This window comes from Argentina anserina, chromosome 3 (genome assembly GCF_933775445.1).
Source record: "Argentina anserina chromosome 3, drPotAnse1.1, whole genome shotgun sequence".
Classification (NCBI taxonomy): domain Eukaryota; kingdom Viridiplantae; phylum Streptophyta; class Magnoliopsida; order Rosales; family Rosaceae; genus Argentina; species Argentina anserina.
The window spans coordinates 10,282,508-10,296,401 of NC_065874.1; the positions used below are offsets into that span (position 1 = coordinate 10,282,508).

The 13,894-nt window shown below is 38.9% G+C and overlaps 4 protein-coding genes across 4 annotated transcripts; 1 reads left to right on the forward strand and 3 right to left on the reverse strand.

Annotated features, from left to right (window-relative positions):
- Positions 1 to 782: 782 nt before the first annotated feature.
- On the reverse strand, positions 783 to 2,244 carry LOC126787029 (protein FAR1-RELATED SEQUENCE 5-like). The gene is made up of 3 exons (XM_050512967.1): positions 1,414 to 2,244; positions 1,171 to 1,322; positions 783 to 846 (listed from the first exon to the last, which is right to left on the reverse strand). The coding sequence occupies exons 1-3, from the start codon at positions 2,242 to 2,244 to the stop codon at positions 783 to 785; spliced, it is 1,047 nt and encodes a 348-aa protein (XP_050368924.1).
- Positions 2,245 to 3,721: 1,477 nt separating this feature from the next.
- On the reverse strand, positions 3,722 to 8,364 carry LOC126789091 (protein VTE6, chloroplastic-like). Its single transcript, XM_050515154.1, is given in 7 exon segments — positions 3,722 to 4,226; positions 4,402 to 4,969; positions 5,852 to 5,956; positions 6,055 to 6,178; positions 7,262 to 7,515; positions 7,971 to 8,256; positions 8,258 to 8,364. Coding segments are annotated over 6 exon segments (972 nt in total). The 3' UTR covers positions 3,722 to 4,226; positions 4,402 to 4,873.
- An 872-nt stretch (positions 8,365 to 9,236) lies between these two features.
- Positions 9,237 to 12,151, forward strand: LOC126789082 (50S ribosomal protein L13, chloroplastic). Its single transcript, XM_050515141.1, has 4 exons — positions 9,237 to 9,590; positions 10,070 to 10,255; positions 11,404 to 11,574; positions 11,914 to 12,151. Exons 1-4 carry the CDS (start codon positions 9,294 to 9,296, stop codon positions 12,028 to 12,030), a joined length of 771 nt encoding a protein of 256 aa, XP_050371098.1. The 5' UTR covers positions 9,237 to 9,293; the 3' UTR covers positions 12,031 to 12,151.
- Positions 12,152 to 12,258: 107 nt separating this feature from the next.
- Positions 12,259 to 13,879, reverse strand: LOC126787030 (protein trichome birefringence-like 42). The gene is made up of 5 exons (XM_050512968.1): positions 13,566 to 13,879; positions 13,272 to 13,443; positions 12,994 to 13,169; positions 12,670 to 12,828; positions 12,259 to 12,563 (listed from the first exon to the last, which is right to left on the reverse strand). Exons 1-5 carry the CDS (start codon positions 13,877 to 13,879, stop codon positions 12,269 to 12,271), a joined length of 1,116 nt encoding a protein of 371 aa, XP_050368925.1. The 3' UTR covers positions 12,259 to 12,268.
- Between the last annotated feature and the right edge of the window lie 15 nt (positions 13,880 to 13,894).

Consider the following 13,894-nt stretch of genomic DNA (forward strand, 5'->3'; position numbering starts at 1 on the left):
AAATTCCACCATCTTAGTGAATGCATCGACCTTGGTTTTGATCTTCTTATTCATACCCTCACATCATTGTGGGCTACACATTCCAGCGCACCACTGTCCCCTACAACAAGTTCAGAATGTTGTTAGTTTTATTGTAATTGTAATTTTGAAATCATTACAAATAACACAGCTAATTGAGGACATGTACTAAGCACAAAATCACAAATTTATATCTATGGCCCCATTTCTAATAAGGACTAGGTTACTGCCCAGACACAAGACAATTAATCTTCCCCGTAAGTCCTATCTCATATTGATTAATTTGGTTTTTCTACTTTCATGTGAATGTTACAACCAAAACATGACCATGCCCTCAAAGTTCAAATTCACTAGGACAAATTTCTTGGGACCTTTGTCTTCTTCTGTTCTATAATGCTTAAAAAATTCAATTTACATAAGCCGATGTACATCTATTCTAATTCACACTTAGCATTAAACCTGTGTAGCACATTAGAAATTTTTCAATTTAATCTCAAGCTTGGAACTTGCAACACTAATTAGATACTACTTCAATCAGAAAACACTTTACATTAGCTTTTCACCTATAACAGTAATCAGAGATAAACATATATAGAAGGCAACAAACAACCATTTGGCTACGCAAAACATCAGGAACATCCAATTTCATCTCAGCAATTTGAAATTGCATCACAAAAGTTACAACCTAATAAGAGTTAGACATGATTCAGGGACAATTTTATCATAATGAGGACTCCAAAATACAGCTGAGCAAGACATCACCATCAGTCTGATCCATACAAAGCCTTAGCAAATACCACTAACCCAGTGACGCATATATTCAACAATCTAATCCATACATACAGTAGGTGTTTCAAAGTCCTAATAATAGTGAAATTGCAAACTCTAAATGGAAAATAAACAAGGCAATGCCATTAAAAACGTTTCAGACATAACTCCGATTACATAAACTAAATTAAGCAATTCAAGTTGTAAGAGAAAGAATGAAAGAAACAGTAGCCAAAAGATGCCAGCGAATTTATAATTCCTCTATAATCTTTATCACATTATCTTCCTAAACCAAAATAAAAAGCTTTGTATTCACAAAAATTTATATGAATAATATCTCCAAAATTTTAAGTGAGAAATATGTCTGAATGCTTTGGAAATTACCTGAAGAATGCCTCGGCAATTCTCTCACGCTTCTCATGAAATGACTTCAGCCATTCATTTTGCGACAAGCCGTGTTTGGCAATCATCTCATCCCATATCACTTCCCACTCATCTATGATGTCTGATGCATATATAAGCTTTCCCAATACTTTCTGCACTTCAAGGTTTTTTTATATTTTGTCCCACATTGCACCCTATGTGCCACGAACACAACAGTTGTCGGGCACCTAGCATGTGCGTTGCCAGTTCCTTATGCAACCTTTCATCACCATCTGTCACAACCGGTACCACATTGTTCATTGAAATGAGGAATCTCTCAATCACCCAATTAAATGTGTACTCCTTCTCATTAGCAACTAGGGCACATGCAAATACAACGCTCGCTCTATGGTTGTTCACGCCAACAAAAAGGACTAAAGGCATGCCATATATGTTGGTCTTGTACGTGCTATCTATAACTAGAACATCACCAAAGGCTTCGTAGTCTAGGAATGAAGGATGGTCCCTCCAAAACAGAGTGCTCAATCTGCCATCTCCGTCCCTGTTGTACCGACAGAAAAACTTCGGTTCTTCCCTTCTTTTCAGACGCAACCAGTTCATGGCCGCCTCTGCATCACTGAGTTCGGTGTTCAGTCTCGTATATCTATCCAATTTGTTGTATAGGTCCTTAATCATAAACCCAAGAAACGGAGCACCACCACTTTGCTTGGCTAAAAAGTCAAATGACCCGCTAACACCAAGACCAGCTGCTTGCAAAGCCTGCACCTCTAGTACGTCCTCGGTTGTAACTTCCTTGAATGACCGAAGAAAGTGTTGCTCGGACACGGCTGCAAGCCCGTGATTGTGTATATTTTCAAATCTAAATACATGGTACTGACCAGTCGTTTGGTCCAGCTTCACAGTGAAGGTGGCTTTACAACCAGTCCTTGTGTACAAAGTTCCCCTTGCAACACCCTTCCTCTTCGTCTTACCAACAAATACAGGAATCCCCATATTTTCATCATCCTCACCACATTCATCAGAACCAAACAACTCAAGATTGGTTTCCTTCTTTTGCGTATTGCACTTACCCATCTTTCGAACATGCCCATGTCCTCCTGCAAATAACTATGCGTTCATTCACAATAACTTTCTCTTTTCTAGACTTCTTAACGCTAAAACCAAGCATGAACGCATAGTAGTAGTAGAATTTTTCAGCCTCTCCACGGTAGGGAAACTAATTTTTTCAAAGTCACCTAAACTGATTGTCTTCACATCTTCACCCTTTAAGCTTGAACACCACAGGTTGTCAGATGTTAGGGGACATAAATCTTCAAATGTAATCTATGTGTCTGTCAGCCCTTCTGCAAATTTACGCCCCTTCTGTTCCAACTCTTCAGAATCATCAACCTGAACATATCTTTCACGGTCAACAACTTTGGCACTCGCACTTCCCTGTCCTTTCATCTCACTACTCCCGTCTTCTTCAGTACCTGTACTCCCATCTTTTTCAGTGCCTGTACTACCATTCTCAACAGAACTCCTAGTATCCTTGACCACATCTCCTGAATAATTGTCATCTCCTTCTGGAAAAGGTGGACTGTGATATGGCTGCTCATTCAAGCGAAGACTCCCATCACCAACCTCCAGCATCACCTCACGAAGAACTATTACCACATACATATAATGTTTCACTCAATCAAAATCAATCTACGACCTCAGTCTATAACCAATTTTTGTAAAAAGTATACATTCTCACAACATAAATAATATGGGTTTTCTCTTTTGAAATCAACATTCTATTGAGAGCAAAATCGTAAAAACTTGTTTCATATAGTAAGATTACTAACCTCTCTCATCCATGGAGGATCTGGTGCTTCCAAACAATGAATTGATCACGGGCAATTGCTTCTGAAGTTGCCATTCTAAATTTTTTGGGGGAAGTTTCAGAGAGGGCTACAGGCTACAACCCTAATATTTGAATTTGGCGAAATTTTGATATCTCGTTGTCTGGGATGAATTGCAATTTCATCTAAGTGATCTAACAACTCACATGTGGTGGTCAACTGGAAAGTCAGACCGATAATTACCGAAAACTAACCCAACTATTTTTTTTCACCTTAACGTCGGGGTAGTTATCTCCGTCTCCTTCCTTTTCAAAATACACTAATTATTCATCGACACGTAATCAATTTAAATTTCGGCTCTCGGAGAGCAGGCCTTTACCAGAACTTGCCGATGAAATTGGCTGAATTTGGTTATGGGTGTTGCAAAAATTTGTTGTAGTGATGAGGATTGGCTGATATTGGTTCTGGTATTGCAACATTAAGGGGACGATTGGTTTTCTCTGAAGGAACTCAGAAGTAGTGAGTGATCAAGCCCCTCTCTAACCCAGCGCAACACCAAACATGGGGCAAATTTAATGCAACTTAATACAGTCCACACGTGGACAGGACATGATTAACAAATAAGGAGGTAGAGGGGTACCAAACGTGCACTATATGTCAGAGTTGTTGGACAACACTGCACACTACAGGAACCGACGAAGTGTTGTACCAGACAAAGGAAAGAAGGGGAGGATTAGTTTTTCCTTCAATTTTGTCATTAGTTATCAACTTTCAAAAAAACACTCTAAACTTCATATGGTTTCTTTGAAGGGAAGTAACCCAAATGGGATATGATTTGTCAAACTAGCATTCTACCTCTTTTGTTTTTATTTATCTAGACAAGTTATGTTTATGTCTGATATTACAGCTTGTTTCAATATTTCCATGTTGTGATTCTTCTTTTCACCTCTCTTTACTGCTGCGAGTGCCTTTCTTAGCTTCCTTGAGAATGAGTTCCAAGAGCTTCTCATATATTGCAATGGCGGATTCAAGTGTGTCAATGGCTCTGCTCCTATCTTTTGCTGCCACTTTCGACAGATCTTCCATTTCTATCATATGCATTGCAGGCATACTCTTGATCAGTTCTTCACATGAAGACCCGATACTACACTTCGTTGCACCACCTTTTCCCACTTCAGAAGCACTATGCCCTTTGTTATAAAACCTTTCTCTTTTATCCAAAAAGAAAACCTATTTTATCAGAAAAATTATAATCAGATATGAAAGCTAAATAGAGGAAGTGGACAAGGGAGTGCTAATCTACTCCCATTTGAAAACTGCAACACATATCAAAGGGTGAAAGGGATCATTAACCAATGCCAAGAGATACATATCATGGCTCAACTGAGATCATACAAATACGCACCCTCATCAGAAAGATTCGGCAAGAAATATTACGATTTTCCTTCAGCCATTACATTAAGAGCCCTCATGCAAATTTGAAAAAATATATTAGGGTTATGAGCCAAAGGAGAATCAGATTGTTATTGATAAAATTAAATATCCATGGATCATACATTTTGTACGTAAAATATGCTAAAAAAGGCTTTGACAAGCTTGTGTTGATCCCTATAAATACACTGTATAAATACCGAGGTAATCAACTATAAAGGCTTTACTACTCACCGAATTGATTAGACCTCCACTTGTGAACCAGAAATTGGAAGGTGGAAAGGAACTCAAACCTGTGCTTCAGAGACAAAGCATTCCCGCAACATGAAGCAATCCATCTGTCTCCCACATAGGGGTGGTCTGTTTTGGTCAGCGGGGTTTTTATATGCATCCTACTTGACATGTGTTAGCATGGCACCCAGGAGAAGCATCCCCTGGTCATAAATTTACATATGCAAGTTTTGGAGTAATGCCTGCTGCATCAGAATGGCAAATGTGCTGCCCATGGATATGTTTATGACATTCACAGCATCATTGTTGAGCTGCCAAACAGAAGTAGAGACAAGTGTAAGAAACACAGAAAGGGAAACATATTGCACAACAACGAAAAAAATTAATCCCAAGAAAAGGAATAGCCGCTACAGTTTTGGGCATAAGGTTGAAATCCACCATGGATCAATCTTTAATTCATGAATGATGAATCTAACAGAAATAGAACATTGCAACTGAGGAAATTAGAACCTCACCACAGGCTTAGGTTTTCTTCTTGTGACCACGGAGACAACCGAAACCCTACTGTACAGCCTAAGTCGTTTATACTAAATGGATGCTTCACCAGTAATTGTAGAAAAAGAAAATGCAGTGAAGAGGCTTGAACTCTCGACCTCAGGATAACTCACTCTTTAAGCTATGAGACTTGTGGGTTTGCCAACTGCACCACCACCCCTTGATGCTCTTAAAATGTAAGCTACACTGCCACATCTTTAACGAAATCCATCCTTCTTAAGAGGGGTAACCTCTCTTGTGCCACAAATCCAAAGACCAGTGATAATGAAATTAAATTCTTCCTCATGACTCTGAGGAGTAGGGGTATCATGAGATTATAATTTCACTAGAGCAATCTTACCACCCTCTTTTCCTCAGACTACCATAGGCCAGCATGGAATGTAAATCTAGAATGCTCATATATTGAGCCAATCTCAACAGAGCAGAAATTCCTATTGTTTAACTTGTCATCAATTCATGCTCAGAAACCCGTGGTTCATGCTGGCTTTTGGCAAAAACCTAGTACTTAAGATGAATAACAGAAAACCAAACATGCATGACCCAACATACAAACTGACTATATAGGATAAATTGAACGCGCACACAAGTACTCACAAATATATGTAAAATTAAATAATAAAAATGAAATGGTTGCCTACCCATCGAAATCCTTCCTTGTCTTGAAGAACAGCACCTATAATGCTCTCACCAACATTTGCTATTTGAGAAGCTATTACACATATAATTGCTTCAGGTCCATTTATCTGTACACCAATAGTACAAGGAACATTTTAAATAAAACACAAGGTAGACAAAGTGATACTACCCAATACAAATTGGTCAAGTACGAAGTGAGCCACACCTGACCCATGAGACAACCAACAAAAGCCAGAAGAACAGATGCCAAAAGTCCAGCAATGGTTCCCTCAAGACTCACAGCCCCCTCAGTTCCCCTTGGAACTACCTTCAATGTTGTTACTAAGTACCTATGCAAAAAACATCAATTGAGAATACTGGTGGAATATAATATGCATGTCTAGTTGTTCAATGTGATGCAAAAACTACATGTAAGATCAATTTAAAGGGTACAATCTGTATATCAGCAGCCAATTAAAGACTAAATGATTTTTGCATCCGAGGCTGAATTTTTGGTATTTACTAGAAAGAGTGTTATTCAGTGTATACGAAAAGGCCAACCTCTACAATAAAAATCATGATTAAGGCTATCTCTTTTATAGTATCAGCTTCTCCCATCTATTCTTCTACTAATGAAAAGGATCTCACTGAAGAAATCCCACCCACAATCATTCTCTAGTTATGAAAATGCTGACAACCTCTAAATTTCGTTTCAATTCAAATCCTGCCACCAAGTTTCATAGAAAGCATTATATAGGTTTAGATCAGTACTTCATGTATTTTTATTATTCTAGCCCTACAATGTTGTACTGCATAACATTGGGATAGGGGCATAATGACATCTTTCAGCCTTGACCTTTTTTTTTTCTTTGTGCTGCAATTAGGTGCTCTTTGACAGATTAAAACCTATAGGCTAGGTAGAAGTTCATCAAAGCATAAAAAGCTCAATAACATGCAAAATCCAATGAGAAAGATGGATGAAAATACATTTGACACTTTCAACAATTAGAGTATCCTTCTCTGCTACCCAGACATCCCCTACCTGCGTTTGCAGATCCTGGAAAGAAACTGGGTTCTCCTGCTGAACCCTATCTTTAATCTCTAGCACAGAGCTAGATTGATATACCATGAGGGGATTTGGACCTGAGACCATGCAGGGTTAAAACCTATGGTTAGGTATTCCTACGACTCCTGAAAAAAAAGCCTACCACAAACCACATATCTAAAAATCCCTAGGCAGGATGATTCATTATGTCCGCAATGAAACTTGTTGAATAAATGTGATATAACATTGAAAAGTTAATACTGAAGTTAAAACAATAATGGGGCAAGAGCAGTAAGTGTCCAGCTTTCGATTTGGTCTACGAAGAAAGCAATAAGGTCCAACAATGTTAACATGAACGGCCAATTTCAAACCAAATGCAGAGACTTGCGTTGTTTTCCCATATGCCTTTCCTACCTCACTTGAGACGGTGTCACTCAACTTAGTACAGAAACTGGAAACAAATCCTAGTTGCCAAAGCCGGGAATATGCCTTTCCTCCCACTAGAAATATCGTGAGAAAAGCGCAAACGCATCCAGCAGCACTGGATCCAATAACACTTCCAGGGCCTCTCCTCCCTTTCCTCTTCTCGGCTAACCCCTCAGCCTCCTTTTGCGCCATTCTCACCTTTGTCACCGCTGTGCCCTGAAAAAAAAATCACTTATCACTTCAGTACTGCAAGACACTACAAGCAATCAGGACAGCATCATACATATGATGACCATTATTTGAGTTATATTTTAGCTACAACTGAATAACTAAATGAGCCAAAGAGCATAGTAATGTACTCAGTTACAATGCCCATTTAAATCATTTCTTACTGAACCAAGTTCAACTGTCACTGTGAAAGTTCAGTTCTTTTATATCAGCACACTAAATTTACAACCAAATATATGAGATTAAGCAAAAAGATAACATAATTTCAACTCTTCAAGCACAATTCAATTTTCCTTTACAAAGATGAAAACTTTAACAGCATTATCAAACTAGGAAAAGAATTACCTGAGAAAAATCTAATCTTTTACATTTTCTAACCAACAGAATGAACTAATTACTACCCAGAAAAACAAAATTGAAACCCAATTTTGATTGCAACTCACAATGACGAAGTAGGTTGCAACCAAGAGAAACCCAGGGGGCCCAAAGGCGCGCCAAGTGAGAGTTCCGAGCAAAAACGCGGCAGCAATGCCGGAGAGGCAGAGCCCAGAAACCAGAACCGGAGAGCCCAGAACAAAGATCACGAGGTTGCAGAGGATCGCAGACTTCCACGTGGCGGGGGAGGATTGGATCAGGGAGACAGCGTCGGAGACCGCACTGTGGACAGTGGTGGTGGTGGTGGTGGCGGTGGATGCATGAGGAGGAGGCCTCTGCATAGTGAAGTGTGCTTTGAGGGGTTTGGATTTGGATTGGGAGTTTGGAGGAGGAGAGGTGTGGTTTTAGTGAGGGGAATGGAGGGGGAGGTGGTTTGATGTGGAGGAGTGCTGACAATGCCATCTGGGTTGAGTGTGTGTTAAGGAAAAGGAATAGAAGAATGTTTTATTTAGGGGTGGACTGTGGAGTCTTGAAGGTGGATTTGAGGTTGGATTCGAGGGGTGGATGGGAATGGCATGAGATAGAAACATTGGACATGAAATCATAGAGGAGATGTGCTAGTGCAGTGTAGCCACCGGACCTTAAAATTACACAGGGGCTCGTATTTCTAAAGAATACGATTGTTGATCATTCTCTAACATGAAGCGACATACAGTAATGTGATTTTCTACAAGGACGATTGAGGCGTAGAGGGTAGCTGCTTGTCCCTCGAGTTACCACTTACAACATATATCACCAAAAAATATTGTCTCCCTCTAACTCAAAACCTATGAACAATTTGTTAGTAGTGGACTCTAATACTTACTTGGTTAGAATCGAGTAATCCAATAAGTATTTGAAAGTTGTTGTCACTAATTGTTTGTGTCATTTTTGACAGTCCGGTAGTAACTCTAACTTTTAATGCAACATAATATGATCATGAAGATGGAGAATCATATAGCTTTGTGACGTTAAAGATAATGTGTAGTTCGAATTTTGTTTCTCTTATTGATAACCTAACTCGGGATTGATGAAACATACCATTTTTTAGGGTGGTAAAGAATTATTTTTGTACGTGAGTACTGCTTTTAACCTCACACTACACTTGGCCATTGTGAAACTATTTCAGTTATTTAGTACAATTCCTTTTTTTTTTCGAGGGGTTAGTTGAACGATTTGGAGGACCAAAACTAAATCAGAAAAGGAACAGGATTTTGCTTTGGACAAAACGCAGCGTTCCAAGCACAGTTCATGAGTTCATAAGCAAGTCATACACCATCTTATCCTCTCTTCTATCAACAACAAAGGCCAAGGCCACTCTTCCAGAGTGAGACTCCAAGATACAAAAAAAAATGGCTGTATTTTCACTCTCAGCTTCATCCTCCTCCTTCATCGTCTCCTCCTCCTCTACCTGTTCCTCTTCCACCAAGCCACCTTTCCCATCGTCCTCAAAGACCCTAAGCAAAACCCCCTTCATTGGGCTCTCTGCGGTCCAATCCCCAAAGCTGTGGCTTCCCACAACAGCCTCTCCTACTTTCAGCAATGAAGGCAGTTCAAGACGCAGCTTTAAGGTTCACAGCACGCAGGAACTTACCCGGGTCCCTTTGGATGAGCGATGGATGTGGGAAGAGGACGAAGTCGACGGCATTGTATGTACACTACAAACTTAAACACTTTGTTTTTTTTTTTTCAATGTACATATTGTATGTGTTGGTTTCAAACTAGCGAAAGCTTGCGCCTTTTCGATGTTTATGAGAGTTTTGGTTGTAGAAATGAGGACCCAGATAGTAAAATTGAAGAAAGAACTCATTTTTAGTAATGGGTGTTTGCAAGACCTATGAATTTCGCTCAACTTCATTAGTAAGGAGTTACTTCTTAACTGTCCAATGTAAGAAGTTTGAGCAGATTGGTTAGTCTTATATAGAACAATTTTGTTCAGTTTATATGCAGGGAAGCTTGTTTGCTGAATACCAACTATGATTTTTATCTGTTTATGAATATGCGTACTGATGATAAGGTGCCTACTGTGTAGATTTGAAGTGGATATGTGCTTAGGTTTTTATTCGATTATTTTGCTTAATTGGGTTTATGTGAAGTTCTGAATTGCGTTTTGTTTGTCTTTGTCAAGGATATTTGGAACAAGACCTGGTATCCGAAAGCTGCAGACCATGTCAATACTGACAAGCCATGGTACATTGTTGATGCGACTGACAAAATTCTTGGGAGACTAGCATCCACAATCGCGATTTTCATCCGTGGAAAAAATTTGGCAACGTACACTCCTAGTGTTGACATGGGTGCATTTGTGATTGTGGTATGTAAATTGTCCTATGCACGTGCATTTTCTTCATTCTCTTTTTTGTCTACATGTAGTTTATATTCCTTTTTATGGTATCTGATGATGACTGAAGAGCAACTTGCTTTGTGTGGAATTGAATGTTTCTTAATATCTGTCTAAGGCTGGGTTCAGATTATCATGAAGATTGAACATGCGACTATGAAAAGAGTAGTTATACTGTGATTTTGTCTGCTCTTTTACATGTTGGCTTACCATTTGGTACATCTTCATCCACTGGTTGATTATAATTTCATCATGGTTTAAAATCAAATAATAATCTGAGATCTATCGATTGTTATATCATAATCATCATCATTTTTTTATGCCATCCAGTTGAAGGATATTCTCTGTGCTGAACTTCGATATTGCTTGAATTCTTATTATGTGTGAATGTGTGCTTGCACTCCAGTGTCTCTCTGTCATTAAAATTGATAAGACTTTCTCTTGATTTGATGCTCTGTGATCTATATTGATTCCTTCACCATGTAGTGTGTCTGGAAGATTAGAATGCTTAGTCTCTGAATGTTTTTGTATGAAGAGTTTGGGGAGGGGTGAAGGAGAATGTACGCAAGTGAGAATGCACTTTAGTTGTGTGGAAGCACCACTTGCTGCATTGTCATTTTGAGAGGAGTCAGGCGTCATCTTTTCGTTCATTTGTAGTTTGATGTTTCTTTATGCCTCTTAACTTAAAAACCCTTATGTATTGTTGGGATTTGTTGCCATTTAGCTTGTCTCATTGTCACCTTAATAATTGTAAAAAAAGTAGACTCAAGTGTACAAGTGGTATGTAACATTAGTGTTCAAGTCATTCATTTTAAAAAAAGTTAGTTTATTCTGTAATCTGTAGAATTGCTTCTGATGTATTTGGTGTGTCTTAAAAACTATTAAGTACTTTGTATGCATATGCGTAAAATGTGTGTCAGTCAGGCTTGAAATGCCTCTGCTCAAGCCGTGATTTCAGGCAGCTCATGCTTTCGGTTACAAATCTTTTAATGAGGGCCTCTATGGTTGTCAATGTTCTGGCATTTGCTCAAGTTTTCTGGTTTTCATATTTGCTTGAGTTCAACTTGTAAATACTTTTCTAGTAAGGTAAATGATTGTGCTCCCCTTTGCTTTCTTTCTAGGTAAATGCAGAAAAGGTTGCTGTCTCCGGGAAGAAAAGAAATCAAAAGCTCTACAGGAGGCATTCTGGACGACCCGGTGGTATGACCGTGGAGACTTTTGACCAGTTGCAGCAGCGTATACCAGAGAGGATTATCGAACATGCTGTTCGTGGTATGCTTCCAAAGGGAAGGGTAAGTTCTTTAGCTCAAACTTAGCCTGTGTTTCTCTATTATTGTGTGCATACCTGATCTTGGGCAGTGGGTGCCTATGGTCCAGTATTATGTCAAATCGAAGTACTCATACTTGGTTTCAATAATCAATTACACTTTTCATCAACTGTGGCCATTTACTGTTGCTCTTCCCAGCATTTCAATGTCATTGCCATATGGTAACTAGATACAATTCTGAAGTGTTCTTGTTTTCTTTTGAATTTAACGCTGTACCTTGCAAGTGTTATTATTTCTCTAAATTGATTTGTGTACTTCATCTATTCGTATCATTCTTTTAAAACAAGCATTCTCTTGGTGCAGCTTGGTCGGCAGCTTTTTAACCACCTGAAGGTTTACAAGGGACCAGACCACCCCCATGAAGCCCAGATGCCGGTTGAACTTCCAATCAGAGATAAGAGGATTATGATACAGAGATAGATATATTCGGTTTTTTGTAACCCTCATCCTTTTCCTCATAGTTGTACTTATCCAACATGAATTGTGTACCTTGATTTAAATGTGCTAGCATTAGTATTTGGAAGGAGAATTTGAACTGGGAGTTCAGATGTAATGTTGAATTCTTAATCTGCTAGAGAGCAATCTAAGCTTCATTGTATGAAATACTATTGCATTTCTGCTGTAAGGAGCAAATTGAAGGGTAAACAGTGAGAAATTTCTAGAGCAAAGCAGCATATAGAAGTTCATTCCAAGCATCAGGAGCACCAGGAAGACACCAGTGACTGCAGTCCACAAATTTTGGACCCATGCCTGCATATATTGAAGGGTGCCCGTCTTTTCTAAGCTGTGTGAGCAATGTAATGTCGAGCAAGTAAATTGGCTTTGCCATTGTACTCAACACACTCTTCACAACAGCTTCTCCTGGATGACCAGGGCCTGGATACCTATTTCCCAGCACTGGTTGGGTTTGTCCTCTGCAAACTCTTGCTTTTGGCTCCTTCCATTCCTTTCCACTAAACAATATCATAGGATATGATTAGGTAATATTAGTGAATCTGCAGTTTTGCAGGAAAGGTTTATTGTCTTTGTATAAAAACAATTTATGAGACTGAAACTTACTCAATATGAACTGCAGCAACCCCTTGAAAAAAGACTTTGGTCTTTGAAAAATCAATGTTGGAATCAACCCATTTAGCCCAGGTTGTTAGTGCAATCTTGTATGCTTCCAAGTGATCCATTTCTTTCACCATCGTTTGTCCTACTTGAAAGTAGTCCCATCTGAAACAGGATTAATGGGTAGAGCATCATCTTATCATGTGCAAGTACTATTAACAAGAAATACACTACAGTATAATATTGATAACCTAAGTACCTAACAATACAACACACGAAGCTATTAGTGATATTTATGCATCTAAAATAGGAACGTATAGAATTCCATACGTTCGAGACTGGCCGGAATGAGTCCACCAATGATATGTGTTGAAGATCAACATGTCTACTTCTTTCCATAGGTCGCCTTTGCTGATGGAGTCAAGTTTTAGAACTTTGCCTATTTTTTCATAAGCCAAGTCTACAATGAACCCATTTTTCAAAAACATAATCGATAGTGCATATTCCTATTAACAACAAATCAGAAACTTCATTTAATCAAGGGATTCATTGAAACCGAATTGAGAGCAAAAATTACTCTGGATTTTGATATAGTAGAGGGATTTTACCTCGAGGTGGAATGTTGAAAGCAACCCTGCGTGAGTTAAGGTGTATCTGGATTTTGGGGCTGCAACATGCAGCATGCATGTAAGGGATTGCCACATATTGTTACTCAGGGAATCTCCCACAAACATAATCTTTTTTCCCCTGTATCTTTCCATGAAATCCAGGCCATTGAATCTGTGACAATTTAATATATAAGATGTTATGATGCTGTCATAGTTGAATGGCATGCATTCTTGAATCAATTTATCAAAACCAAAATTGTAAAAATGAAGGAGAAATCGAGAAAGAGAGGATACCTTGGAAGGTCACAACCAGTAGGCTTCCATCTATACTTGAGGTAAAGTTTATCAGGTCTACCATTCTTAATGCAATTGAACCCAATAAATGGACAGGTTGAACCATTGTAAAGAGGGTATTCATTGTCAACAACCCAACTCCCTTGGAAATAATGGCAGCGCTTTGATGATTGCTTCAGTACTCCAGCTCGTGCTGCATAATCAAAAACTGGAAATCCATCATCAAAATCTGGATTCCCATTCACTAATAGGTTTAGTGTCAATGACAGTAAAACTACTAGGGGAAAAAAGTGATGACAGCACGAGAATGCCATTTCAGATTTCTGTGA